This window comes from Diprion similis, chromosome 8 (genome assembly GCF_021155765.1).
Source record: "Diprion similis isolate iyDipSimi1 chromosome 8, iyDipSimi1.1, whole genome shotgun sequence".
Taxonomy (NCBI): Eukaryota; Metazoa; Arthropoda; class Insecta; order Hymenoptera; family Diprionidae; genus Diprion; species Diprion similis.
The window spans coordinates 22,852,502-22,880,459 of NC_060112.1; the positions used below are offsets into that span (position 1 = coordinate 22,852,502).

The following is a 27,958-nucleotide window of genomic DNA, read 5'->3' on the forward strand; positions in this document are numbered from 1 at the left end:
TAAATAACTTCAAGCGCTAAAAACTGTGTACATTGCATAGAAATATAATATTGTAAGCAATAATATACAGTTTGATTAGTTGATTTTTATTTATCAATTCAATATGCTGATATACATTACATTGGCTTTCGGTGATTCGACAAAATGATTTTTTTTTGTATCAAGCTACCCTCGCTGCAGTTATCTACATCGACATTGCAAGCGTGCAATTTCAGGTGTCGCGCAAGGTTGGCAAAGAAATAATTAGGCACAGGTAGATCGCTTCCGTCTTTTATCTGTAAATCCGTAATTGTGTCATCAAGCCACTTTCATGTTCATTGCCATTGTAATCCTTAGTAGTGTTCGGTTATATCGCCCAAGGTTGAAACTGGCCACATGCATTCGCACCCGCTTGCCACCTGTATCGTGTGAGACTCCCAGCAGTCGCTCTCCCAACGTCGTCTGACCGTAAACAGAGTCTTGCTTCTTTGAACACAATGGAAGCTCGGATGCGCGCACATCTAAGTAAGCGAGAAAAGAAAGAGGCTCATTTACAAAGATTACCAAAATTGTATCCTTTGACCCGTCTAGTACCCAGAGAAGGGAATTAGCGTTAAATTGCAAGGATTGTACCTGCTGTGAAGGTCTGGTTAGAGCCTGGACTCGTTCGATTAAGGAATACGCTTTACAGAAGACCTCGTGATAGTGTGGCGGTTGGTATTCGTACTGCGAATCGCTGAGTTGGACTTTATTAGTTTTGGTCTGGCACAGGCTCCGGTATTCCTGAAAAGTCAATGAAAAACTAATTTTTTTCTCCCACTTCTCTCACAATCGACAATATTTTACCGGAAGTAAGTTTCTGTCTTCCCTCTGGAGTTCCGGGAGTTCCCGATCGCTCGCCAAGCCATCTTTCAGGTCGTAATCGTCCTCGGGAAGATATGCAGATAGGTCTTGCAATACCGTTGCCGAGGGGATGAAGGAAGACGGGAATTTCACGGCTCGCCATGGTTGATCGATCGTATCGATCTGACCCGAGTTTGGTGGATACAGTTGGGAGAGCAGTCTCTTCTCGAAAATTTGCGTGTAGTTCAGTCGTTGGCCCAGAGCACCCGATATGCAGGACAGAAAAAGTACTTCGATGATCTGAAATGAAACGTGCAACAAACGTGAAAACACGTTCATGCGCCGTAATTTATATCCTCAACGGATGTCATCGTCGATTGTCGACAAACTAAAAAAAATGTTCAACACTCTGATAGAACATGTGGAATTATTTGAAGCACACACTGAAAAAAAAGATGTGATGTTTGACGGTCAGTTCGTGGCAAGAAGTATGAATAGAAAATAGGCTACGATTTCAATTCCGCGGCAAAAATGTACCGCGTATTCGTAATTACGATCATTATTGTTATTGCTATTATTAATGTTTCAATTTCCTCAATTTTTGCAGTGAAAATTTCTTTGATTAATTGAAACGCTCTGATAGCTGCAACCCAAGGACAAAACTGGGTATTTGTGTGTTAATATTGTGCCAACGTTGCAACGAGATCAGTTTTGTTACTGTCGGTTGAAACCAGATTTCTGAATCGCAAAATTGCTCACAAATCACAATCACTGCATCCGGCTTATGGTGAGCTTCGTAAACATTGCCTAGCCTGTTGAAATTTTATTTCATATCAACGATTAGATGAAGTAATAGCAGCGTAATAAGCGAGACCGAAACGCAGTATGCAAGACGGGAATACTTGTACAGTTTTGATTTTTGAAAATTTCTGTTAATCATAAAAAAACCTGAAGAATCCATGATTGGAACCATGGAAAATAGTCAGTCTGACAATGAATTAGTCAGTTCATATATATTTACCGGTCGACTGGCGTTGAAATCCCCTGCAATATACTTCATTATTCGATGTATATGCGCGTTATTTAAACGAATGTTTAATAGCGCGCGACGATTGGTTACGATGTTTGGTGTAAAATTGTATACCTTGAGCGGTATAAGGATGCCGGAACGAGGTTTTCTTCGCATAAACCCAGCGTTTTATATATCACCCAGTTAAAAATCAAGGTCGGTTTTGATTAGCCCGAAGCGACACGAATTATTCTTCCCCTGGAGGAACGCTCAATTAATTTACGAGACCTCTCTCTACCTCTCTCTGTACCTACCTCCTCATCTCTAAATATACGTATAATGTTATACGTTATGTATAATACACACTTTGCTGTACACAAATTCGTTTAACAATATTCGATAAGAACAAATAAATAAAAAAATTCCGATCGATCAATGGTGCGTCTAAACGCGATGCTTACTTATAAGCCTTAACTATCTAACTTCCGGTGGCTCGATTAGGTCAAATTCCACCAAACAAGTGCAGACTTATTATGCTTGGCTATATATTTCATCATAGTTTTCAAAACAGACATGTGATCTCTCCGCAATCTTTCGTAAATAATCTTAAAATAACTTCTACAAAATGGAATATGCTTAAAGTTACGTATACTAAAAAATTCCATTATACCAATAAAGTCGGAAATTGTTTGTCCGCTATTCTGTAGGCGTAAATATCTCGAATTATTTCAATAGTTGTATTACTCTGAAGTATATAGGCGTTCATTTAAACTCTGAGATACTTCTCATCAGAGGCACAAAATTTCTGTACGAGGAGAATCGTAATATCTGCCTACTCATACTTTTTTTCGGGCTTACATGTCTTACTTACCATAATGCGAAAGATTCACGGCGAACTTAAGGATGATCGTAAAAAGTTATTACATAATTTGCGTAATATACACAATTTACCTCATAATATGTTAATCATCGCGTATTGCACATCCTGTGCAGTGGATTAGTGGAAAATAAAATAAGGAATTGACCTAATTAAGTGCGTGAACTTCTTATGTTTGTATAAATTCAAGATTCGTCGAATGTTGTTATCGTAATCGTTTATCCGTGCGGTTTGAGAGGAAAATATAAGTTATAGTCGAGTGTCATACGTGTATTATCCGCTATAATGCGAGCGTTTGTACGGCGAAACTGTGGCTACATAGTTATCCAATTGACGACGGGTGGCACAGAACCCCGTTCCTCTTGCTCTCCAGTGCATACACATAAACACAGATGTTATTACAGGACGTCGTACAAATGTAAGTAAGCGATGCCCGAGGTGGTAGTGATTCGTTTCGTTCAGTTAGCGACGAACTAAGGATCATCCGACCTGATCTCTTAGTGCCCGTCTGTCCCTCTGGTTCATCCGAAAATTCTGTCACCAATAGAGGGTCATTCGGTGATACCGGAAAGACGAAAAACTCTGATCTATAGTACAATTGGGTTGCGAACGCGGATTGGCGATGAAAAGAGGAAATTTTTAAAGAAACCAATCGTTTCGAGTACACTTTAACGCCGAAACTGTAAACGGCTTTCGACCGCGATTGTGCCGAACGGAAACGGAAACCACAGGAATCAAAAGGGGCCAATCTATTGTGCGAGTCTAATAGCGACAGCATCGATTCGACAATTTTCTAATTGGTATATCAGTGCGTCGATTTCGAAAGTATATTCCTCCTTCTGGAACAGTTTATCATTTTAGATTATTATATTTACGCTTTTGCTTCGATATGGGAAAGCTAAGTTGCAGTTCAAAACTTTATTGATATGGCTACTGATTTATTTCCGGACTTGTACCCTGTTGGATCGGTAAAAGGAGCGTCTGAGAGGTGAGTCTGTGTATGATCATGTACCCTTCTGTATAATGCTGACTAAATTACCTTGTTTCAAATATCAGAGGTTCGAAAACGATGAGTATTGGAATTGAAATGACGAAATCATTGGGTTAACTACCATTTGCATAAAATGCACCTGTTGAAATAATTATCGACCAATTTTTAATAATCTTATTTTATTATGCGCATGTATGTATTATACGCTCTGTAAAAGTGCGGCGTATTTGATCGATTATTTAATTCACCAGGACCAATTTATGTTTGTTCGTTAAACGGTCTTCACAATTATAATTTGTTCACTCGTCAGGGACGGTAGTTTGTGAACAATTAAAATCTATGACAATTAACAGCTACGAATGTATAAGTTAGTTCCTCAATAACGCGAGTTTACGTCTGTCTGGACGGATCCGTTTCTTTGATTGGAAGATATCCTTATTCCATTTTATCATGCAAATATATCAACTATAGTAAAACGATAAACGATCGTTGCATTCTATTAAACACTGACTGTGTAACCTGTGTAACGATCTATCCAAGTTTATGACACGTATTATACATACATACATATATACACCGGTATATATACACATGATATGTGTGTGCACGCGACGAACATTTTATAGTTGGGTGTGTCATGACTTGAGGGTCAATTGATGATTAACTTTAACCACTGCTGTAACCGTCCGCAAGTATAAATTGTTTTTCGCAGGTTTGGGTGAAAGGAAGAATGCTGATTTATATCACAACTATTAGGGCACAAGAACGGTTTCGTTCAAATTGTATTTTTCGTGATTCAATTTGACTAAAGAGGTTCCATTTGCAAGAGGCGTAATACGATATCGTAACGTTCTCGGGATCGAACAAAACAATTGATAGAATCTGTGCAAACGAATGTTTCTGAATTCGATTGCATGAAAGAAGGAACAAAAAAGTTATAATCTCTACTAGTCAACCAAAAACTGAGCAATGAAATTTGAACAGAAAATATACGGCGCAAACAAAACTCTTGGTTACATGTAGCTATTTTTGAAAATAATTTCGACGATGAGAGTTGGTATTGAATCAATACGCTGGTAAACTTGGAGCGACTAATTGGCATGCGAGTTTGCACGAAAGCCTTCGTTACTGTACTTGATTCTTCAGTTTGCAATATCACTTAGAATCCGTATTCAAAGTGACCTGCACCACGTGAGTTTTGCCGTCGGGCGATCTGCACTTACACCTTGGTCATCGGTATTGCGACTATTTAAGTGCTTCTCATTGTCAAATCACGAAGTCGTACCTTTCGGAATCGGGAAACAGTATAGACGATTCGTGAAGTGTTTTCTCTTGATAAATTTTTGCTGCGAAAATATTGACAGAAAGAGTGTACATCAATTTATTGTATGTCCCGTTCCGAGATTTGAACGCGTTTTTACAATGACTGGCATTTCCAGTTTTTCCGTAAAGTATATGTAAGGTACCTAACGTCGCGAACGTTCAGTCGGTACACAGTCTAACGGCCTTCTAGGTGACAAGGCCGTTTCTTTTGGAGGTGAAAATACGCAACCTATCAGAAGTCACGTTTCCAATTTTTTCCTGATACTGTTTTAGTCAGACGCGGACGTTACTGAGTCGCGGTTTCGGTTGTTATAACGATGTAGGATCGCGTTTCTGCATTATTGTTTAGTGTAAACCATTAACTTATCTGTTCCATAATTTTGACCCAGTGCAAGATGGTGGATTGACGAAACTAAAAATTATTTGAATAAATAAATAAATATACTGGTTCTGCTATATACATACATATGTGTCACACACGCGCATCGTATTAAAGGATCTACGTAGGCAGACACATTGTATGTATAACGTATTTCGTTATGACGCGCGTGAGGCACATTTAGGTACGCTAATCTGAATACTGCTGAATCCGTAGATTAGTAGCGGTTCCCTCAATGGACTGCAGCGGCGTTAAACTTGAGATAAAAGGAATTTTCGGATGTTTGAGGTATGAACAATAAGCTGCCTTTAATCGACCCGCGAACAAACATGCGATAAAAATTCACCGAAATTTTCTCAAACATATATCATACATTATTTGCACATGCAGCATATGGGTATAATACAAGTGTATGGAAGAAAACAAAGATGGCGATTTTAAAGAGTTGAAGAAATAATATTAAAAATCAAAAACACGCTGACAGACGGAGGTAAAGCCAGACAAACAGTTGTTCGTTATCACTATTGCTATTTTTAGCTAACAGGATAAAATTCACCCCCCTTCAAAGCTAAATATAAGTTGTGAGGCCAATCCGGTTGCAATTATTCTATTTAGGTGACAAGCGGTTGTCAATTTAGAAATATTCCATGCCTTTTAAAGGGTGTACAGATAGCTTCGTCAAGCTGCAAAGGCACGGACACACGATGCGAAAACCGTTGTATGGTCATTTATGCACAATATACTGTAATTCTTGTCGTACTATGATTAATGATACATGCACGATAGCATCGATGGGTGACAACATTAATTATTTTGAACGGATGCCTCAAGTTCGGTGACATATTATTTTATCGGAGAGTTTCAAATTTTCTGTATGAATAGCGCCTGCAGACTGGCAACCCGTCATTTTAATACGTGCGCGTTAAGTTCTGTGAAATCCTATCCAATAGTTTCAATTGTTTTCTACAAATAGCGCCTGCATACTGGCAACCCATTTAACATTCAAGTTTGTTTGGTTTCATATCCAGAGGCAACATGCGACAGCCTAAGACGGGGGCTTTGAGCGCCACGGCGCCAGTTTCTACCACCGATGGGCAATTAAAGTTCCAAGACACTAGATTCTTGACAACTCTAGTACTGGGTAGAAGCAGGTAAGCCCAAAAGATTTTCTCTCACCCACCGGAAAAACGCTTCTCTAGTAACAGTGCCGTGTTTTAAGTGCGACGCAGATTATTATACCTTATATACCGAGTGAAATTGAATGCATGATGTACACATGGTATAGCAGAAACTCATGTCCATTCTGTCTACTCACTGTTTTCGAAAGCAAATTCGAAATTCGTTGTAATTTCTCAGTACTTGTAATCAAGTCTTATTTTTATCTGTACATTTGCACCCATCTTCGTTAAACACTAACTCTTATAGTGCGTAACATTTAAATATTCATGGAATATTCCATGTATTATGATTTATTGTACGTACAATTGAAGTTTATCGTTTCTCCCTCGCTCTCTCGCTCTCTCTCTTTCTTTCTTTTGTGTGGTATCTATATTATGTGAAACTAATGAGTAATTTGTATTTGGAAACTACATAAATCGTTTGTCCGTATGTAGTTATTGTATGCGGTGTGTATATTGTGGCTCTTGACGATAATTTCTGGTAGAGAAAAACTTCCGTCGGGTAATCAACAATACGTATCTTTCTTCGATGTATATACAGAAGTTTCTCTCTCGCTGATAATTAACTTAACAAATCTTGGACATGTACACATTTCGAGTTATAAGTATAGTATATACATGGATATTAGGCACATTTAAAGCTTTGTGGTATTCAATATTCCTGCGTACAGTTATTACATGAAACACGACATATGCGTAGCAGTGTCTAATAATTAATTGACTAACCGTCTGTCTTACGAGAAGGTACATTTTTCGATATTTCGTTTGTTTGCGTTGTTTTTTTTAATTTTTTTATTTTTGAATTCAATTTTAATTCTCTGTTATGCTATTGTGTTTTATTATTTTCGTGTGGCGCCTAAAGCGTTTAGCAGAGCACTGAGAACAGGCGCGATTTTCCACGGTATTTTATAGCTACAGGCTTCCGTTACATCGGTAAATCGCTTCCTGTGTGCGTAAAAACGAAAAAGCCTTCAAAATCTTTGTGCAAATACTCGAGCGATAACCCGATGTACGAGTAGCCAGGCATATCGCATTTCCTCTGGATTTAATTGAATTTCCTAATCGTACTAATTGAAACATCGGGGAAGTACACGAATGTCGATATACGAAGTCAGCCGACCCTGTGAACGACAATCCATCCCTATAGTACAATAGTCACGATGGTGTAAATTCCGTCGACGAATCACACGTACCAACACTAATTTGAACCATAAATCAACCGACGCGTCAAGGGCGCTTTAATCAATTTTTGTAGACCGAATTTGCTCGACACTGAATAGTTTTATCTCTGTGTAAAGCACGACTGATCTTTATTTGTACGGAAAAATTTTATGGTCAAAGTTGAGTGTGCGGAACAGCAATCAATGATTCGATCCTTCTTATGTACAGTCGTTTCTCATATTTAAATCATTGTTTTGCAATGGGGTAAAAGAGTATCTACCTGGGCATTCACAATATTCTTATGTCTAGCCATTATCAAATTTACAGACGGGCAGTTATGTATAACAACGTGTGGTTTCACGTTATATTTGATTAGAGAATAACACCCGGATGAGTCAGATTAGCCCTGAGGTGTTTGCTCTCTCATACAATGCATACCTGTATGTATACGCTGTAATCAAGAGTAAATTTATTTCTGTAATCCAACCGCTACTGGTTCTACCGTATCCACGCATTTCATTTGCAACTATTTCAATGCTACCCTGCAGTGATACAGCTATTGTCGATAAGCACTCCAGTAGATTTCAGACACGCCTCTATCCATCCTTCAATTTTTAACGCACTGACAAATCCTCGTCGTTTATTAATTATTCGAATAAACATGTATAAGCGAAAATGTTTGGAAATGCTCTCTTATTTAACGCATCGATGATTTGTATATACTTATCGTCAGCAAAGTGAATTCAATGATACGTGTACATTGAGTCTACTAAACTACCGTGAGCCACATTTCCGTTCAACTACATTGATTGAATCTCGGCATTCGATTGGTCCGGTTCTGTGCTTTATACATTTGAAAGAAACATGCAAAATTCGAGTGAATAGAATCTATACGTATTTGAATCCATCATTCTCATGTGCAGCCGATATTTTTGTTTTGCATTATTTTCTTCGAGTCTACAGGTACTGTGCAATTGTATAACAAATATTAATGCTATCGATTGCGCACATCTGTGTATCATTCCAAACGATATAACATATTGCACCAGCGATACAAAACAAACAGACAGATACTGGTCACACGAGCTTTCTAAGTACTCAATTTCCCAACCTGCTGGATTTTGAGAATTTTCAAAGCTCCGGGAAGATAATATGTACACACATTCTTATCGATTAAACTCTTAATCACAGTGACAATAACATGTACCAATATGTAAACTACCTATGACTAATCTTTCATCCCACGTCAATATTTTCTCAATCGTATAAAACTGAACCGTTTTTTATAATTAATGTTCAGACGGTTTGGTCTCAATTATTGATTTGCCACACCACTATTCACATACTCAAAAAATTTGAAAAAGTGCTTCACATGACTATAACTACGAATCATTCCTACGATTCTAGGTATAGTGCTATAGATATCTTGCTTTGGCTACAACTTTTCCAATTACCATTTAACCTTTATCGGGTATCGTTTTTGGTTTAAAAGCAGAAATGTATAAAATCAACTGTTTGTGCATAATAAGTTGTGCTGTTTTTATTGAATAAAAATTTGTAAAATATTGCACTTCTTGCGATCGAAGGAAGATTGAGAGCGTTGATTTACAATTCGTCTATTTCGGAGTACTGTTAATTTCATTCGAATAGATTAGAAAATAACAACGATGTTCGATGTCCATATTCGAGATTGTTCGATATCCATTTTCATAAATGAAAAACTGTAGCCTGCAGCCTGCAGTGCAGTTACAACGATGAGATACGGCATTCCTGGAAGAGATATGTATAAGGTATATGTATATAACATCGCCTTAATTCAATTTCGCCGGACTATACGAATCCATATGAAATCTCGACACGTCGTCACTGTATATGTATGTAGGAATAATATTATCCTTCTTCACCCCAACGATATTCGGAGAAGAATGAATCACCGTATATACATAATACAGACCTATTATTTCACCCATCATTGTATTGTCAGACACAATACATCGATGCGTACATTTTGCATGAGTAATATTCAAAATATGGACAAATACTGGATCGACAGAGCGTTGACGCGTTCTTCGCCAATATATGTACCGCCACAGTGTGACCAAAAGCACATACAATAGATACCTACGTCGTATTTATATGTATGGCTAAACGCGTATATTTATTTTCTGTTAAAAATAGTTATGTATAGTTATATGCATGTTGACAGATGCGGAACGGCGGGTATAACCATGCCTAGATAAATAGATAGATAGAGAGACGGAGAGAGAGAGATTGTGTATGTGTGTATGTGTGATAGAGAGAAACATAAGCATGTTGGTCCCACATTTGAATCATTAGACATGTGAGGAGAGAGAGGCAGGCTGGATAGTATAAAACGATTTGATATCTGCAGGAAGATATCCCCGGACGTATTACCAGCGTGTTCGCCGGGCATATTTCGACAGAAGCCGTTTCGCCTGACGACAAACCAATGCGCGACTTTACCAAGTCTTGCGCATACCTATCGTAACTACTCGGCACGGGGTTCCAAACACTCGCGACTCGGCACTGCATTAGCCCACAAAATGGCGTCGGCGAGTTCCACTGCGGTCGTACAGGGCTGGCCCAATACCAAAGACGACTACGACCTCAAGGAAGTTATCGGTAATTATCAACACCCTAATCGCTTATTAATCCCCCTCAGCTTATTTAACTAAAAATTGTTCGATGCTAATAGAGTCTTGCAACATATACCGAGTTTCGGTTATTTAAATCCACCTATATCACCTCGCACGTATGTTATATTACGGTAAAAGATAGCTGATTTAGGGCTTCGGTTCAGTCATCAAGTTCCCTTCAAATTTTCTCGCCCAACTATAAATACGCCTATTATTTCTTGGCAAGGGTAATCCACCACCGTCTCTTCTTGCGCGTCAAACCGGCCGTCAAGTGACCTAACCTAGTTCCGAAACCTGACTAACCGATGCAAACCCATCTGACCGGGGTCAATGCTTTTAACAAGGTTAATAAATATTTTCGGTAGTGGTACACTCGCTGCGACGATGCATTTGTGTTGGTGTCGCATTCTTCTCGCCCATTTCTCCCCTCGCCCCTCTCTTTTCCTTGCCTTTTCCCCGCCTCTAACTACCTACGCGACTCTCCTAATAATTCATTTTTATTAGAACAACGTGCTATGCAAATATGTATATTGAAATGTTTGAACATTTTCTGTTTATCAATGGAATGTCACCGGCAAAATTACAATTTCGTTTATACAGTATACAAGCATTCTACACTCGTCGTACAGACACTACAGTTCAATTTATCGGTAAAATAAAGATACTTATCACTTAATCTTCACTTACTCGCTTAATTAATAAAATTTCAATCACACTCTCTTGTCTCCCAAGAAGATCTTTATTATCGTTTAAAATCTCGTACAAAAATTAGAACCTACAATTATTTGTATTTTCTTATTCGACGATATATTCAATTACAAATCAATCGTGGAGATCTGCGCGTAACTCTATTTCACTCTATATAAGTACATTATATACTTTTGACATTCCGCAACAGAATTTTTGCCAAAACCAGAGTTAGCAATATAAAAGATCCTGCAGTGCGAAAATGAAAATCGATTTTACGTCTCCGCTCACGAGTTATGCCTAGAACCGTAGCAATACGGGAGGAGGGTTGGTTCAGTCGGTCAAGAAGGGGCCTTCGGTTTACACTTTATTCGTTATTCCGCGCTTCGTCAATCGTTCGGCAAATTCCATTGAATAGGAAATTACTACGCGATAGATTAGATACCCCTATGATCGCGAAATGGCTAATATTGGCGGGTAATGTGAATTTCCATTGACCGTCGCAGGGGCGCAGGGGGGGGGGGGGGGTTGATTTTTTACTTCGCCGTCTTTAGAGGGTCGATATACGCGTGCGGTACAAACTATGAATATGCAATGCCAGCGTGCAAACCCGTGATAGCAGGTGAATTAAGATCGTGAAGAGATTTGACCGATCACGCAATAATGAATTCTACCTTCTTCTTTTACACTACTTTGCCACGATCACATTTCGTCATTTATGCACCTTGCTCCCAGTACCATTTTACCATTATCTTCTCTTTTGTAGACTCTATTATAGTCTGATACTTGAGAGCTCATTTTGTCAGTAAACAATTTGTTAAGAGGATTTAATTGTTCTGATGATGAAATGAGAGAGGAGTCAACTTTCCTTCTTCTCTAAATTGTTGCCACCAGAGATGTGAGGTCATCATTTCAATTCAAGAATATGTCCCACAATATCTCTGACTGCCTCCTTTACTAAATTGGATTGTTTTATTCTAGGTGTCGGTGCCACGGCTGTAGTACATGCAGCATTTTGCATCCCTCGCCAAGAAAAATGTGCAATCAAGCGAATAAACTTAGAAAAATGGAACACGAGTATGGACGAGTTGTTGGTATGCAACTTCTAGATTCCTTTTTTTGAAATTCTTTGATTATAAGAATCTCCACACAGGCAATGCGTATCCTATGAAAATTTTTTGTACAACTGACCCATTATTCACTGTAATTCGTTTAAGTTTCTAATTATTCAGTCATTATATTAAAGAGAATTAATGACAAAAACTCTATCAGGCTAGTCAGTAATCGGGTCCAATAATTTTCTTGCACATTTTTTTCAACTAAAATGAAAGTACAGGCCGGAAATGGTTGGTCCTTAATATTTATTTGAACTGAATTGTATAATAAAATACAAAGAGTATTGAGTACTTGCAGTTTCTGAATTTTCTGAATAGAAAGTCCTCTATCAGTCCTACTGGGATAGAACTTACAGATTTTATATTTTAGAATGCTGTAGCATAATAACAAAATTTTTCTATTTTGTATTATAGAAAGAAATCCAAGCTATGTCTTCATGCAATCACGAGAACGTAGTAACTTATTACACTTCGTTTGTGGTGAAAGAAGAGCTGTGGCTTGTTCTAAGATTATTGGAAGGAGGTTCCTTACTTGATATAATTAAGCACAAAACACGGACTACAAATTGCAAACATGGAGTGTTTGACGAGCCAACAATAGCAACGGTACTTCGAGAAGTGTTGAAAGGTCTAGAGTACTTTCATAGTAATGGTCAAATTCACAGGTAATTGGTATGATACAGCATCTGAATAATTGAAAAAAAAAAAAAACAGAACAATGATTTTAGTAGTTTGTTACTTTCTTGAACAATATCCATGTTATTTCGATTTCTGCTATAAAATTACCTTCATACCCAAACACCTTCCTGAATTTAATTTTTAATTCTGTTCAGGGATATAAAAGCAGGTAATATACTGCTGGGAGAAGATGGGACTGTTCAAATTGCCGACTTTGGCGTAAGTGCCTGGCTTGCGACTGGGCGAGATTTGAGCAGGCAAAAAGTTAGGCACACCTTTGTTGGAACACCATGCTGGATGGCACCTGAGGTCATGGAGCAGGTGAGAGAGGAAAGTTGCTCTACAATTTCTTAGCCTGCAATTGATGTGTTAATGTCAGCAATACCATGACATATTGCAACGGCATATCCAAACCGTACTTTTTGAAATTTTAAAGTTTGATCATTAACAACATAATTCGTGCTCCAATTATAAACTGAGGTATAATTTCATTGCTTCTACCTCTAGTATGTCTACAGACTTTCACAACAGCTTTGCTTCACATTAAAGCATCCAATATTAACATAGACATGTTATCGATTTATTGAAACGTTCATAACAATGTACGCTACTTAATAATCCTTTGCACGTAACAATAACAGGCTTTGAATAATTATTAGATATAATGCTGTACATGTTAAATTATCTTCAATTTCTCTGGGAATCGATCTGAGCTAGTTCATCATACAAGACTAAATACATTATCTCTTATCGGGTTATGTACTACATCGAATATTCCCATATATTTTATACCTTTTATACATATATGTATAACTGAAAAAAAAAACGACATATATTGGCATCGATAATGATATTTTGAAAAAAATTATACGAAACCAAGATTTTAACCTAATATTTTTGCGCGTATCCCTTTCATACCGTTCACAACAAGTACTTTTGCAGATACACATTGAGCATTTTGTTGCAAACAGGAATCAGAATATGAATATAATCTCGTTCGGCATTGACGCATGAATTTGGCAGCTGATAAAAATTGACTATCAGATTTAAGCGTACTTATTCATGTATTAAGTTATCATAACGTGACGAAATTTCTGGGTACAGGATCACGGGTATGACTTCAAAGCGGATATTTGGTCACTGGGAATTACGGCTATTGAAATGGCTAGTGGTACAGCGCCTTACCATAAATACCCACCAATGAAAGTTCTCATGTTGACTTTACAAAACGATCCTCCTACCCTTGATACAGCTGCGGATGACAAAGATCAATACAAAGCATACGGGAAAACATTTCGAAAAATGATTGTAGATTGCCTGCAAAAGGATCCCACAAAAAGGTGATGCAAATTATATAATAATTGAAATTTCGTGAGGGACCTGTATCTAAATGTTAATGTATAACATTAGTTTTTTGCTGTGCTGTATTTATCAACCTTTCGCTGTACTTCCTAGCAGGCTTCAATATCTCAAATTTTATCCAGCATCTAACCAGTTAATAAACACCTACTCACTCTCGGCTCATTCGTCATGTTTTAAACAGTTACATTACCAAAACAAGTTAACGCGTCATATGTTTGCATTGCAAATTCACGCCTATGAAGATATGCTACTGTGGTTCTTCTTCTCCTTTCAGACCAACGGCAACGGAGTTGTTGAAACATCCGTTCTTCAAAAAAGCTAAGGATAAAAAGTACTTGCAGCAGACGTTGGTAGCCATTGGTCCTAGTTTGGAAACTCGAGTGCAGAAAGTACGTTCATATTTGATTGTTGTAGAAAGTTAAAGAACTCGCGAGGTGTCGAATATTCCTTGTTTAGTACGTATAAATCTATCATACAACAACAGAATGTATCGTAAATATGTTACAAGAAAATTACCAGCTGAGCAGGTAAAAATAGATTTGTAAATCTTATTCATTCATTATCTTACCTCATTAATTGATTACGTAGTTATATATCAAATTTCAACATGTCCACACTGACAGGCTTCCAAAAGACAGCCAGGAACTTCGGGTCGATTGCACAGAACAGTGACCGGAGAATGGGTGTGGTCATCGGAAGAAGAAGACAGCGGTGGTTCGAGCGATGGAGAAAGAGAAGAGGCTCTGCCAGTAAACACAATCGACAATGGTAGTAGTGAAGACGAAGTTGTGGAATCTGAAGAAGATTATGGTATTGTGAAACCTGCACAGAGCCACGTTGTCATCCAAGCTGCAGAACAGAATGTACCAATAAATTTGGTCCTTAGATTACGGTGAGTTTCTGAATGTCTTGCAGTTCCTTATTTCCCACCCCATAACCGAAAATTATTGTGGAACACATTTTCTACAACGAAATAGTCTAATCTTCGTGGGTACTTTATAATTGCAGTCGTCCAGATGCTCAGTTCAGTTGCGAAGAAAACTCCAAGTATGTGCCTTTCCTAAACTTCCCTTCTAGCACATTCTATTCCATACCATATCTAAAGTACATACCTGACAATCGTCCTTTGATCCGCATTTTCAATCCTCTGATTAAAATTTATCTTGTTTGCTTATGGCATTATAACTTATGAATAATTCTGATGAGCTTTCACTTATTTCTCACATTATTTTGGATTAGAATTAAAATTTATCCTGTCATACTCATATGTTCAGATTAAGATAGCATTCGTTAATTTTTCCGTAGAAATCAGAAACGAGAACTGAATGATATTCGATTCGAATTTGCTGTTGGGATCGACTCTGCCGAAGGTATTGCTGCTGAACTTGTTGGCGCAGGGTTGGTTGACGGCAAAGATATTGTTGTCATAGCAGCAAATCTACAAAAGCTCATTGACAGTGCAGGTCAACTGCGGACTGTCACATTTTCATTGGTAATTATTATTAAAATCAAGTGATAGTATTAGATTGAACATGATTTAATTGCAATGAATTTGAATTAACTGCGTTGCATTTCGACTTTTTTTTTAACAATGACCGAAGCTTGAATTACTCTATACAAATTAGTTCTCTGGATTGACCAAATAAATGTTTCATTTTAGAATTCGGGGTATGCGGCAAACGAAGTACCAGACGATAAAGCATTGATAGGCTTTGCACAGATTTCCATTACGGATTAAGTGTGCGTGAAAATATTTTGAACCCTCAGGATCAAGTTTGCAGTTGATGCTTTTAAGTGATAACGAATAGAACAGACTCAAATGCTGCATTAAATGTTGCGTTTTTAGTTTCTGCAGTCAGTATGTTTTCGATTCTGTAGGAACAATATCTTAGCGATTATGCGTAACGTAAATGGGTAATATGTTTGACAAACAAGGTGTTAGAAGGAATCAGTTAAATGCCAAGTTCTAGTTGAAATGAAGAAACACTTTATTTTTATAACTCTTGAATGTCACCCAGAAAGCCAAAGTTTTGAAAGACTTGAATGAATAGTGGGAACTGAGTTACATTGAAAATTAATCAATGTAGTCATTGTAGTGCCAGTTACACATAATCATAAAATATTGTTCGTGTTATATTTTCCTTGTACATATTAGCAATTTAATTTCTAACATCAGGCATTCTGGCTCTGTGCTTCAAGCATGAAAAGGAGAAGACTTGTTCAAATGAAGTCTTAATACGTTCAATCTTCGATAAATCAGGTAAATCAATGGTTATATATGTACATTATTTACATATTACACGGTTTGTTTTCGAGAGCCTGATTCCTATGTTGCTGCTAGATGCAACAATGCCAATATTAATTTTATTTACTTATCATTTAATGTGGCAGGGGTTTGGTTGGGTGATTTCACACAGAATTACGTGAAGTCACTGATCGTTTTTTCTGGTACAAAATAAGAATAACCGAAATGTATCTACCGTGCTTCGTATCGTAGGACTTAGAAAGATAAAAAGTACTAAAAACTGTTTTGTACTTAATTGAAAACAACTATACATATATATTTCAACGGCTTGAAATAGCTGTATTATTGATATTCTAAATTTTCACACGCATCTTAACATTTTTAAATATAAGATCGAGAGTATTGAATTTAATTTGTTTTCACCTATCGTACACATATAAATTATAAAATTATTTGTAAATATTTCAAATTTTAATGAATAAATTTGAATGAACTAATTAAGGGTTCATGAATAATGGGCGAACATCTGATGCTTAAACTTGAGAGTAGATGTAATTTGTGTGTAAGCTGTAGATTAAAAATCATGTAGTAGTTTATATTGTTAAGTTTTAGTTGTACTTGAAAAGAGACAACACCTGCACTCAAGACTTTCTCATAATATCGTACTTCTGAATATCTGTAAAAAAAATGTCATTTAGTTTAGCGTAACTAGACTTGAAATGTGCCTTACTCTTGACACAATATGGCCATCCTTAGTCGCGCTTAAAAACTCGGCTTTTCATAGTGATGAACATCGGTTACGGTTATTAACAATCAATTGCAACATATAGTGCCAAATACGGCGTGCTACATGTATAGCAATTAGCTATATGCGCTATAGTATAATTTATTTGTACTCACATCGAGGAATATTCAGTGAGAAATAAAACGTGTTTAAACGCATCATATTGAAAAAGTTTTAAATCAATTCTGTCTTATTATCATCAGGAATGAGCAGGTAAGATGAAATAAACTTCTTTGACGGTTTAATAATATAAAATAAAAGTCTTTAATGACTATTAAAAATACTAATAACAATAATCATTACATCTTTATATCTCCAAACAAAAATCTGATTAGGCAATGCTTATTACAAGTCTGATTTTTGTGTATTTCGCCGGACTGTCTTCTCTTCACACGAGTATTTACACTTTTGCTTGTCGATTTCAGATGATTCTCGGCAGCAGAACGTTAATTTTTTATGGATTAACAATGCCACATTTCTGCCACCTATGGCACTCATCTCCATTGCACTGGCAGCCCACTCTATGGCGTTAACGTGGTAGAGCGAATCATGAAGTTGAAAATTATCCAATCGTGGAGATGTTGAATATTTCGGATATGCTTTCCACGGTATTTCTCGCAGTTGACCGACCTAAATGTAAAATATCAAATCATTAGCAAGTACTTTGAATGAGTAAAAGGATCTTTTATTAGTTGAAACTGAACGTCACAAGGTCAATGAAGTTTCATGTGACAAGTTGGTTAACGAAAGTGTAACGTTAAATAACACTGAAACTCAAAATTGTCAAATTTTACTGTCACGTCTTGAAGAGAGGTAAAAAGTCTTACGTTTGAAAACATGGAACTAATCTGACGCGAGGTCAGACGGTGTTTACTGAAAACTTTCCAAACTCTAGAGTCCTTTCCAACTGATCCATTCACTGGGAATAATTTACCAATAGAATTCAATTCAGTTTTGTTTGGATCGCAACTTAATATTGCATCTATTGGATCATCTAAACCGAAGTGGCTTGGTATTAAATCTCCCTGAATAAATGTGGCCACCGTTGTTTGATAATTTCCTGGGAATTGGAGGCTTTCAATTTTTTGAAAACCCGTAAATTTAATTTGGTATTTTTGATCCTCAGTCAGCGGTGTTGCTATAACGACTATATCGTAAATATTTTTCATCACATTATTGCTACCTGATGATAAAATGAAAAAATTATGTCAACATTAACCACAACCAGAATTGTTTTGACAAAATAAACTTTGTACAGTATTTGAATTGTACCTGCGTTATTGTATGAAATTTCATACTGAGGTAGGGAATCATTATTTAAGAAGTACCGAATTTCCCTAACTTGTGAAGGCACTAAGTTTACTTTACTATTTCTGTATATAAGATGTGTAGGTATCTGAAATAGTGATGTCATGATCATTAATTGATTACCATACTTGGTCATAAATATCTCTCTCATATATCATAATACTTTCCAGCTCGTATAATAATTCCTTCTTACTTCTTTATTTCCTCCCTTAACAGACCAAAGATCAGCTCCTGCACCAGCAACAGATACGCAACCCACAAAGCTGTGAACATTTGTGTTCTGTCCATAATTTACGACTAAAGTAGCTTCGACTAGCTCATTGATGATCTCTTTTGAAAATCCTAGGGAATGGAGATATTCTGCTGTAGATATTTGTAGAAGTTTTGGAAACTCCGGACTCATAGCTGATATTAAATCGTGAACGTTGTCATACGCAACTCCTTCATCTTGATATCGGTATATATTTTCGAAACTATCCATAATAGTATTAACGAGCCTGTTGGAAATAGAGATAGACACATGTTATCATGTCAATTATTTAGAAGTGGGTAAACTTAAACACTAGAGCATCTGAATCTAGAAAAAAAAAATTTCTTTATGTTACAAGAAGCATGAAAAATGTGAGTTATGTAATTAATTTTTTCTACTGCTTACAAGAGAATTTTTATTTATACCTATGGAGCTTATAGGGCTGTATGCCATATCTGTAAAATAGCTTCATCAAAGTCACTATTTTCCAATTACTCTCCGTGATGACAAACTCACCTCCGTTCCACACACCTGCTCTCATCCCCTTAGAAGTCGGTCTTTCTTCCATTCCTCAATATGCCATTAAATGAAGAACGATTGATATTAATTCTAACAAATATAAATTTTGAGTGAAATTGATTTATGTTGCGAAGCAAAGAACCAGCTGGTAGAATAAGAAAATCAACAGAGAGCTGTTTAAATACATATCGTTTGTTTATGTAGCAGTATATTATATTTACCGAGCAATTCAAGGAAAGCTTTCATGTATTTATTTCGTGAGTGTATTATGGACCCACCAGCTTCATATTCCTCATCATTAACTCTAACAGTGGCCAAACGACCACCGATTTGATCTACTTCAAAAATATCAATTTCTAAATTTCCGTCAAGTAATTCTGTGAGGTAATGTGAGGCTGAGGCACCTCCAATCCCTGCGCCAACAATTGCTAGTAAAGAAAATAACGGATGATATAGTAATCGGCATTCGTGTGAACTTTGGGTATTTCAGTTGTTTTATAATTGAAAAATCATTGTTATCGTTACCAATTTTTGGCTTTGATACATCTTCACAGGAGCTTTTCTCTGCCAAAACCAATCCGAAAAACATCAAAACTCCAAACCAGTGCATTTTAATAAGAATTGGTGTAGTAAATTGGTTACAGTTGTCGATATGATATAAACAGTTATGAAATGATAAACATGTGATTAGATAACACAGGGTAAGGTGGATTATCGATTATATCTTGACCTGTCAATTGGATTGGTCACAATTCTTGGTTTATTACTTCAAGTTCTGATGTACAGGGCAAGAACAGTCTCAAGTTGTACATGACCGTTCGTTTGATGCAAAATACCAACTGAGTTCAATAACACTGTATACATGTAAATAATCGCTAATACGTCACAAATATCGTCGTGTAACGTCACTAGCAAATATCTAAGCTGCGATTGGTGGAAGTGTTCGGAATGATATTTTATTCGAGCTCCGCGCGCGATTGATGACCATACGTCTAATTACGTGCTGTGCATACGATTTTTATAAATTTCGGTTTTTATGACTGATACGTTTATTATCAAGCGTTTATAAAGGCTTGTCGTCGGAGTAACCAATTTTATTTGTTGGATAAAAAAGTGCGTAATAATGCTATTGAGGCAGTTTCATTCTTTGAAGAGGATTCCGTTATTAGGAAAAAACGCATAATTACGCGTAATAATTTCAAGTCCTCTCTTTTATAATTTCAGTTCGTGTTAGCTTAGTTCGAAAAATATTCTTTACCTGTCCTTACACCCTATATAACCCTAACGAGGGATTAAATCCCATTTATCTTACGTCGAACGACAGCCGGTATTTTGACGCACGCGGCCGGAGTGAACTACATTCATTGATTCTTCAATGACATTTCTATGTTTTTAGGATTTAACCAATGAAATAACGTGTAATAACGTACAATTTGATATGACAATTCAGAATTATAAATTAAGTCGAACAATGCTGCTAAACTAAAGCACTTCATGGAACAGGTTTTAAAAAATTCCCGGGCAAAACGCTGGTAATTTTCCACTCAAATTGCTAGCAACTGAAATAACCGCCATCTACGATGGAGAGCGGCCGATGCCCGATCCATGCCAATCGGTCTTTCTTAATTTGACGGCTTTGCCATTTGTACGCACACGTGAGCCATCGGTTTGTTAACGCCGCATTTTCCACATATAATTAGGTATTTATCAGCAAATATATATTTCTCAATAGAAAAATTAGTCATTCTATCATATTCGATAAAATAACTAGACTTCAATCTATGTAATGCAAGTTAACGGATGTCATTCGGGTCGTGTGAAATACCTGTAATCTTTTGTCTCAGCTGGAAGCCACGCACGTTTCTTGAATTTCGATCAGAGATTCGAGTAATGATTTTACTCTCCCAACTTTTGATACCATTAAATCATCTGAAATATTGAAGTGACAGATTGTTAACCTACATATTACATAACTTAGAAAGTTTGTAGGAAATAAGAAATAAACGTTAGTTTCATAACCGTGAAAATTCCGGACTCTGATTGGGTTTGTATAAAAAAAATTTCAGTTAAAATGCCGTCCGACGCGAAAAAGAAACAGCAACAAAAAAAGAAGGATGCCGCTAAGGCGAGACAGACTGGCAAAAAGACTACTCCTCAACAGGGAAAGCCTGGAGATGATAGCAAAGAACAGAGCCCTGTAAGCGGTGAGTTGCAGAACGGATCCAATGGAACAACCATCAGTGCTGAAGGTAACTTCTATACTCTATAACTATTAATATACCTCTAATTTATTATTGTTGTTTTCATAATGGTCATCTCTGAGTTGAGCTATCCATTATCTACTAATCCAAATTGTGCGGAAAAAAGTGGTTATCTGTTGACTTTAGACGTTATGCTAAATTCAGCATTTAACAGCATTTATATGAGATTCAACCCTCAAATAGCATTATCTAGTTCACAAATCACTCCTTTTCTTTCATGTCCGCAGAGGCTCTGTGCATGAAGTTGGAATCTGATGCACGTCTCAATGCTGAAGCTCGTTCATGCACCGGATCACTGGCTTCACATCCTCGTAGTCGTGACATCAAGATATCTAATTTTTCCATAACCTTTCATGGTTGCGAGCTCCTACAGGATACAATGTTGGAGTTGAATTGTGGTCGCCGTTACGGTTTGCTGGGTCTAAATGGCTCTGGTAAATCGACCTTGCTCTCGGTTGTTGGTAATCGAGAAGTTCCAATTCCTGATCAGATCGACATCTTTCATTTGACCAGAGAAATGCCCGCTAGTAACAAGACTGCTTTACAGTGCGTTATGGAAGTTGATGAGGAACGCGTTAGGCTTGAAAGATTGGCAGAGGAGTTGATTGAATGTGATGAGGAAGATGCACAGGTAATACATGAATCTCAGAAATCCCGTCAAGATGACGCTAATTGGAGTACGGATGGATACAGATAGATTATGCAACTCAAATTATGATGTATCCAAAGCACAGATTTCACTAATACCTTAACTACTACAATTGGTAGGAACAACTGATGGACGTTTATGAAAGGTTAGACGACATGAATGCAGATACAGCTGAGGCTCGTGCTGCTCACATTCTGCATGGTCTGGGATTCAGTTCAAAGATGCAGCAAACTCCAACCAAGGACTTTTCTGGAGGTTGGCGAATGCGAATAGCTCTGGCTAGGTAAAATTGTACTAGACTTAAAAACATTCAAAGACTTGATGTGATTAAAATTTTAAAAAGGGGTTTGAAAAGTAGCATTTTATATTACCACAATTATGCAAGGTTTCAGTCTGAAGATACCAATCATAAAGTTCATGAATATTATTACTGATTACATTTTTAGCGCTTTGTTATTAATAAATTATATTTCTATTATTAGAGCGCTTTACGTGAAACCACATCTGCTGCTATTGGATGAACCTACCAATCATCTCGACCTCGATGCTTGCGTGTGGCTTGAAGAAGAACTGAAAACGTACAAGAGAATCCTTGTTATCATTTCTCACTCTCAAGATTTTCTTAATGGCATTTGCACTAACATCATTCACGTCAATAAAAAACAGCTCAAGTATTATGGTGGTAACTATGAAGCTTTCGTGAAGACCAGGTAAATGCCATACTCCTTATACAATATGAATACATATAACAAAGAATACAGTATGATGCTGGAAAAAAAGTTATGATTTGTTCCAATCACTTATGAATTTTTTTCTCTAACGTAACGTTATTTTTCGTAACGTAGAATGGAATTGCTGGAGAATCAAGCTAAGCAGTACAACTGGGAGCAAGATCAAATAGCGCACATGAAGAACTACATTGCTAGATTTGGTCACGGATCAGCAAAGTTGGCCAGGCAAGCACAGTCCAAAGAAAAAACTTTAGCTAAAATGGTTGCCCAAGGTTTAACTGAAAAAGTGACCAGCGATAAGGTTCTCAACTTTTACTTTCCCTCGTGTGGAGGTATTCCACCTCCAGTAATCATGGTGCAGAATGTTAGTTTTCGTTATAATGACGACTCACCATGGATTTACAAGAATTTAGAGTTTGGAATAGATCTTGATACAAGACTTGCTCTGGTCGGGCCTAACGGTGCCGGCAAAAGTACATTACTTAAACTTTTGTATGGAGAAGTAAGTTTCATTCTGTACTCTGTATTAGATAAGATATACTGCTTAAATTACATGTAAAATCAGCCGCTCTAAAACTGTTTTAACGCAATTTAGGGCAACGTATTAATACTTAGCAACAAAAAAATGAACTTTTTATCGCTAGTACCTGTTACGAGAAATCAAATGTCATGTTATTCAATTAAAACTTTACAGTTGGTACCCAGTAGCGGCATGATTCGTAAAAACAGCCATCTCCGGATTGCCAGGTACCACCAGCACTTACATGAGTTATTGGATCTGGATTTGTCTCCACTAGATTACATGATGCAGGCTTTCCCTGACGTCAAAGAACGCGAAGAAATGCGGAAGATAATTGGTAGATACGGATTGACTGGGCGACAGCAGGTATTCTAACTGTTTAATTGACCACCTGGAACTCACCGTTATTTGTGCATTCTTTGGCACGAAACTATTTTTCTAATTGGCTTTTGCTTATAACTTCTATTATTTGAAACAGGTGTGTCCCATTCGTCAGTTGTCCGATGGACAACGTTGCAGAGTCGTGTTTGCTTGGCTCGCCTGGCAAGTACCGCACCTCCTACTACTTGACGAACCAACCAATCATCTTGATATGGAAACGATTGATGCTCTAGCAGATGCGATTAACGACTTTGACGGGGGAATGGTCTTAGTGTCCCATGACTTTAGACTAATTAATCAGGTGCGTGTGGACTTAGTGATAATTAAATAGGTTATATATTATTAATGTTCCTAATTGAGTAGGTAATCAGGTTCTCCGATTGTATCTCAATTCTTTATTTTTTTTTCATCAACAGGTAGCGGAAGAAATTTGGGTGTGTGAAAATGGAACAGTAACAAAATGGCAAGGTGGCATCTTAAATTACAAAGAACACTTGAAGACCAAGGTGCTAAAGGATAACCAGAAAAATCAAAAAGAATTTGCCAATAGAGGCAAATAATTGATATATTGTTCTGAAACCCATTTTATTCCTTTTATATTGCACCCTCAATTATATAGAAATTTTACCGAAAAATAAACTTGCCTGCCATCCTAAATCGGTGCTGCTGTGTAGCACGACGATGGCTTGAGCTATCTTAGCTAATTTATTTAAAACGATAAATGAGTAATAACTAATTACAATTACCTAATTGATTAATTAACAGAAATCGTTGCCCTGTGGGATTACACCTCTATGGTCTCAGAGATTGTAATTTGAATCTAACTATTGAATATTAATAAAATACTTGAAGGAATGTGGCAATTAGTAAAAACTCACAATATCCTTTTTCATTCGCTCAACATTACAATAACAAATTTGATACACGAGATTAAATTTTTTTTTTTAAATACGTCGTTTACTCGTCATTTGATCGGGATTAGTAAATACAAAATATATCTGTGTGTACATGTATGGTTTATTTCTTGATATGCATGTATTAACAAAAATAGAATCATTGCGCCGTAACATGTGCTGGTTTTTTCCAGTGTTACGTCCATATTTAAATAGAAATATCTCAATCTTCAAAATGATATACAATGTAATAATATACATATATGAATAATAACAATGCATTAGTGAGCCACAGTGAGCCAGTCTTTCATTGACATGTGATAGATTGCAAATATTGTTATAATCTCCTGAGGCTCTGATGGCTGAGTTGGAATTATCTACCACATGTTTGTGGGATAATTTACTGGGCTCGAAATAATATGAGATTATTTTTAATGAATTAGGTTGATTCAGTTAACTAGAGATTCCAATACTTTAAACTTCTCTGGTGAAGTTCATTCGCGAAATGTCATGTAGATTGACAGAATCATTTGTGTAGGTAAAAATTAACATATTTACAAAGGTCAAGTAGAAACAAAAGTCTTTTTGTAGACCTGTCAAGATTGTTTCATAAACTGTAGGTATAAACGCACCATATAATATATTGTAGTAAAATCGTATAAAAATTTGATTGCGCATTTATATAAATATATGAAATACATAAATATAGTCTATTTTATAATTTACAAAACACAAAATATCTTCATGGAACATTAACAATAAACGTGAGTTTCAAAAATTGAAAATACTTTGAGGTTCTGGAAGTTAGTTATATTACTTGGAATACATTATATACAAGTAAAACATATTGTCTCAGTTGTAAGGGGGCAGCGAATCGTACGACAAAACTGTGTCACTTCAACAATTGAATGGTGAATCACAGCTTAATTCGAAGTTGATGTATCAAGTGTAAGTATCAAGAGACGTAATTTATAGTTTCAGTTATCATTTTAATCTGAAATAAACAAGAGAAATCGACTCTTCATACTCGCATTATAAAGGTAGAAAAATTCGCCATGTCAACACGAAACTTCTTGCTCTTCCTGATCAATATTGATAGAAACTTACACTGCGGTAGATGCTGGGATGGCACATGCTGCTTCCTGTGCCAGTGCGGCTTCCCGTAAAACTAAGAGATGTAAATCCATGTCACTGAGGGCCTGATCAATAAATGCCAACTTCCTTGCCTGACTTTTCGGTATCCCATGTTTTGTAACAAGTGCCAAGTTAGTGACTGCTAAAACCAGAGCTGCTACTCTCGCTTCCAGTAAACGAGCATCTAGGGGTGGGTAGAGGCTACGTACAACATCATCTACTCTTGGTGGTATGCGTCTGGCAACCTAAATTGGAGTAATGTTAAGCATGAATTTTACTTTGAATTACTATATGTATGTGTGTAGTTTGAATTGAAGTCATCAAATGTGTGAAATTTTTTAATTATTTTAGGTTTCAACTTACGTCTACAATTTCAAGAGGTACTGTGTTACTGTTTACTGTTCCAGCAATTTTGGTCAAACTTGCTGCTAAGGAATGGCATGATCTTAGCACTGCTATACATGGTGGTGCCAAACCAGTCGCATCGTCAACCCACCTTTAAATGATCAAATATAATTTTACTTCACGACTAAAGTAATCTATCCAATTATCAAAAGCTGAGTTTTACCTCTCAGCATCAACCAGCCATTCTTCGCCCTCCCAAGCATCCAAACTCAAAGCTCCACCACTTTCGCTTTCCAATAAATCAGAATTCAAGTCGTGGGAATCCTTTTGTTTCTGAAAAAATTACATCTGTTTCGTTATCAACAAATATACTTTATGATCACCCACAAAGCTAAAGACTTTGATGATGAAACTAATCCAAGAAATCTAAACAAGTGGTATCTTGCTTAATCCTTAATAGTCATTGTACTTTTCCAGACAGAGGTGGAATTTAAATTAAGTACCGATTATAGTAACTTCAAAATAACAGCCATACAACCAGTAGCGCGATAAATGTAGTGCAATATGTGGTATCTAAGTATATTGAAACTCTACAAAACGTGAACAAAAAATATGAGTACAATGACCTGAAATTCTCCTGTAATGGTTTAATTTTTCTACTAGAAGGACGATTGGTACAACGTTACAAATAGCTTGGAAATAAGTGAATAATTTCACTGTCTTATCAATAAGGATACAAAATAATACAGGCTACGACCACCGAGCTATTTACCTAAGTATATATAATTGCATAAATGGCAAACTTACATGATAGCATCGTTGTCTTCTGCAAATGACTAACAAAACGAGAAGCGCGCCAAGAAAAACAGCAGCAAGAGCACCAAGGGCAACTGCAACAACCGTCTCCATACCAGCCGTGCTCCCAACTGTCACCGAAGAACTCATGTTGTTGTTTGGAGCTGTTCAAGCCAGCGTAATGTCGAATTACTAATAAGTCTCAGTAGCTGTCTCTACAAGGCTGCAAACCACTTGTTGCATGAGTAAAATACAATGTGTTGTGAGATTGGGGTAACTAAAGATCTGACAGACTTGTACTTGTAAAAAAACGCAAATTAGCCACACCACTGGCCACTTCGTAATTTTTAACAGTTGTTAAGTTGTACACGCATCCTTGATTTCAGTGGGAGGCAGAGACTGTCACGGGCTTTATGCTGTACGCAGTGTACACATACTACTTTCATCTCGTAATATTATGGTGATTTCACATGTGTGAATATGTCACTGATTGCAACCACTACTATCTTCCATGCAATTGTGTGCATCTAGCCATGCAAGGTGTATATGATCTATCACATCACGCGGATTAAATGAACTAAAGGAGTGCTGTTCATCGTTATGCGATTGGGGTATCGGGTTCATTGCATCAAGCTGGTTAAAGCTATGTTTGTTCGATGTACGAATTAAGAGAAACACGAATACATTGTACCTAAATGAGTGAACTACTTGTTACAATATTTTTAAAACAAACACGTCATTTGCGATTTCATGAGGCAACAGTCATTCCTTAGATCCGAACTTTTGCCGTGAAATGACGTGACTCGGGTAAAAGTTATGCAAACATTATTAATGAGGAACTTTTATAAAATATTTGACAAGTCAATATGAAGATTATATTTCAGTAGGTTTGTTTGGTAAATTT

At 36.8% G+C, this 27,958-nt stretch overlaps 5 protein-coding genes across 12 annotated transcripts; 2 read left to right on the forward strand and 3 right to left on the reverse strand.

Moving 5' to 3' along the window:
• Positions 1 to 62: 62 nt before the first annotated feature.
• Positions 63 to 7,444, reverse strand: LOC124410090. Its single transcript, XM_046888225.1, has 4 exons — positions 7,306 to 7,444; positions 826 to 1,122; positions 613 to 762; positions 63 to 500 (listed from the first exon to the last, which is right to left on the reverse strand). Exons 1-4 carry the CDS (start codon positions 7,327 to 7,329, stop codon positions 333 to 335), a joined length of 639 nt encoding a protein of 212 aa, XP_046744181.1. The 5' UTR covers positions 7,330 to 7,444; the 3' UTR covers positions 63 to 332.
• Positions 3,337 to 17,439, forward strand: LOC124410088 (serine/threonine-protein kinase OSR1). 5 transcript variants are annotated; one of them, XM_046888216.1, is made up of 13 exons: positions 3,337 to 3,696; positions 5,618 to 5,689; positions 6,430 to 6,552; positions 10,133 to 10,383; positions 12,066 to 12,178; positions 12,614 to 12,864; positions 13,033 to 13,207; positions 13,982 to 14,217; positions 14,514 to 14,628; positions 14,863 to 15,131; positions 15,248 to 15,286; positions 15,545 to 15,731; positions 15,900 to 17,439. In XM_046888216.1, the coding sequence occupies exons 1-13, from the start codon at positions 3,635 to 3,637 to the stop codon at positions 15,975 to 15,977; spliced, it is 1,971 nt and encodes a 656-aa protein (XP_046744172.1). In that variant the 5' UTR covers positions 3,337 to 3,634; the 3' UTR covers positions 15,978 to 17,439. The 5 variants fall into 5 exon arrangements, with proteins under 5 accessions (XP_046744172.1, XP_046744173.1, XP_046744174.1 ...); XM_046888217.1 differs by having other exon boundaries at positions 13,033 to 13,198; XM_046888218.1 differs by lacking the exon at positions 15,248 to 15,286.
• LOC124410089 (prenylcysteine oxidase-like) lies at positions 16,095 to 20,216 on the reverse strand. 3 transcript variants are annotated; one of them, XM_046888223.1, is made up of 7 exons: positions 20,076 to 20,216; positions 19,567 to 19,773; positions 19,252 to 19,396; positions 18,770 to 19,073; positions 18,541 to 18,664; positions 18,096 to 18,451; positions 16,095 to 17,898 (listed from the first exon to the last, which is right to left on the reverse strand). In XM_046888223.1, exons 2-7 carry the CDS (start codon positions 19,589 to 19,591, stop codon positions 17,614 to 17,616), a joined length of 1,239 nt encoding a protein of 412 aa, XP_046744179.1. In that variant the 5' UTR covers positions 19,592 to 19,773; positions 20,076 to 20,216; the 3' UTR covers positions 16,095 to 17,613. The 3 variants fall into 3 exon arrangements, with proteins under 3 accessions (XP_046744179.1, XP_046744178.1, XP_046744180.1); XM_046888222.1 differs by having other exon boundaries at positions 19,871 to 20,181; XM_046888224.1 differs by lacking the exon at positions 19,567 to 19,773 and having other exon boundaries at positions 20,076 to 20,179.
• A 688-nt stretch (positions 20,217 to 20,904) lies between these two features.
• Positions 20,905 to 24,738, forward strand: LOC124409727 (ATP-binding cassette sub-family F member 2). Its single transcript, XM_046887524.1, has 9 exons — positions 20,905 to 21,045; positions 21,412 to 21,594; positions 21,834 to 22,237; positions 22,375 to 22,538; positions 22,738 to 22,965; positions 23,101 to 23,488; positions 23,681 to 23,872; positions 23,985 to 24,188; positions 24,304 to 24,738. Exons 2-9 carry the CDS (start codon positions 21,417 to 21,419, stop codon positions 24,445 to 24,447), a joined length of 1,902 nt encoding a protein of 633 aa, XP_046743480.1. The 5' UTR covers positions 20,905 to 21,045; positions 21,412 to 21,416; the 3' UTR covers positions 24,448 to 24,738.
• LOC124409730 (transmembrane protein 98-like) lies at positions 24,459 to 27,375 on the reverse strand. Of its 2 annotated transcripts, XM_046887528.1 has the most exons (6): positions 27,355 to 27,375; positions 27,067 to 27,277; positions 26,483 to 26,592; positions 26,278 to 26,410; positions 25,888 to 26,159; positions 24,459 to 25,774 (listed from the first exon to the last, which is right to left on the reverse strand). In XM_046887528.1, exons 2-6 carry the CDS (start codon positions 27,202 to 27,204, stop codon positions 25,765 to 25,767), a joined length of 663 nt encoding a protein of 220 aa, XP_046743484.1. In that variant the 5' UTR covers positions 27,205 to 27,277; positions 27,355 to 27,375; the 3' UTR covers positions 24,459 to 25,764. The 2 variants fall into 2 exon arrangements, with proteins under 2 accessions (XP_046743484.1, XP_046743483.1); XM_046887527.1 differs by lacking the exon at positions 27,355 to 27,375 and having other exon boundaries at positions 27,067 to 27,348.
• Positions 27,376 to 27,958: the final 583 nt, after the last annotated feature.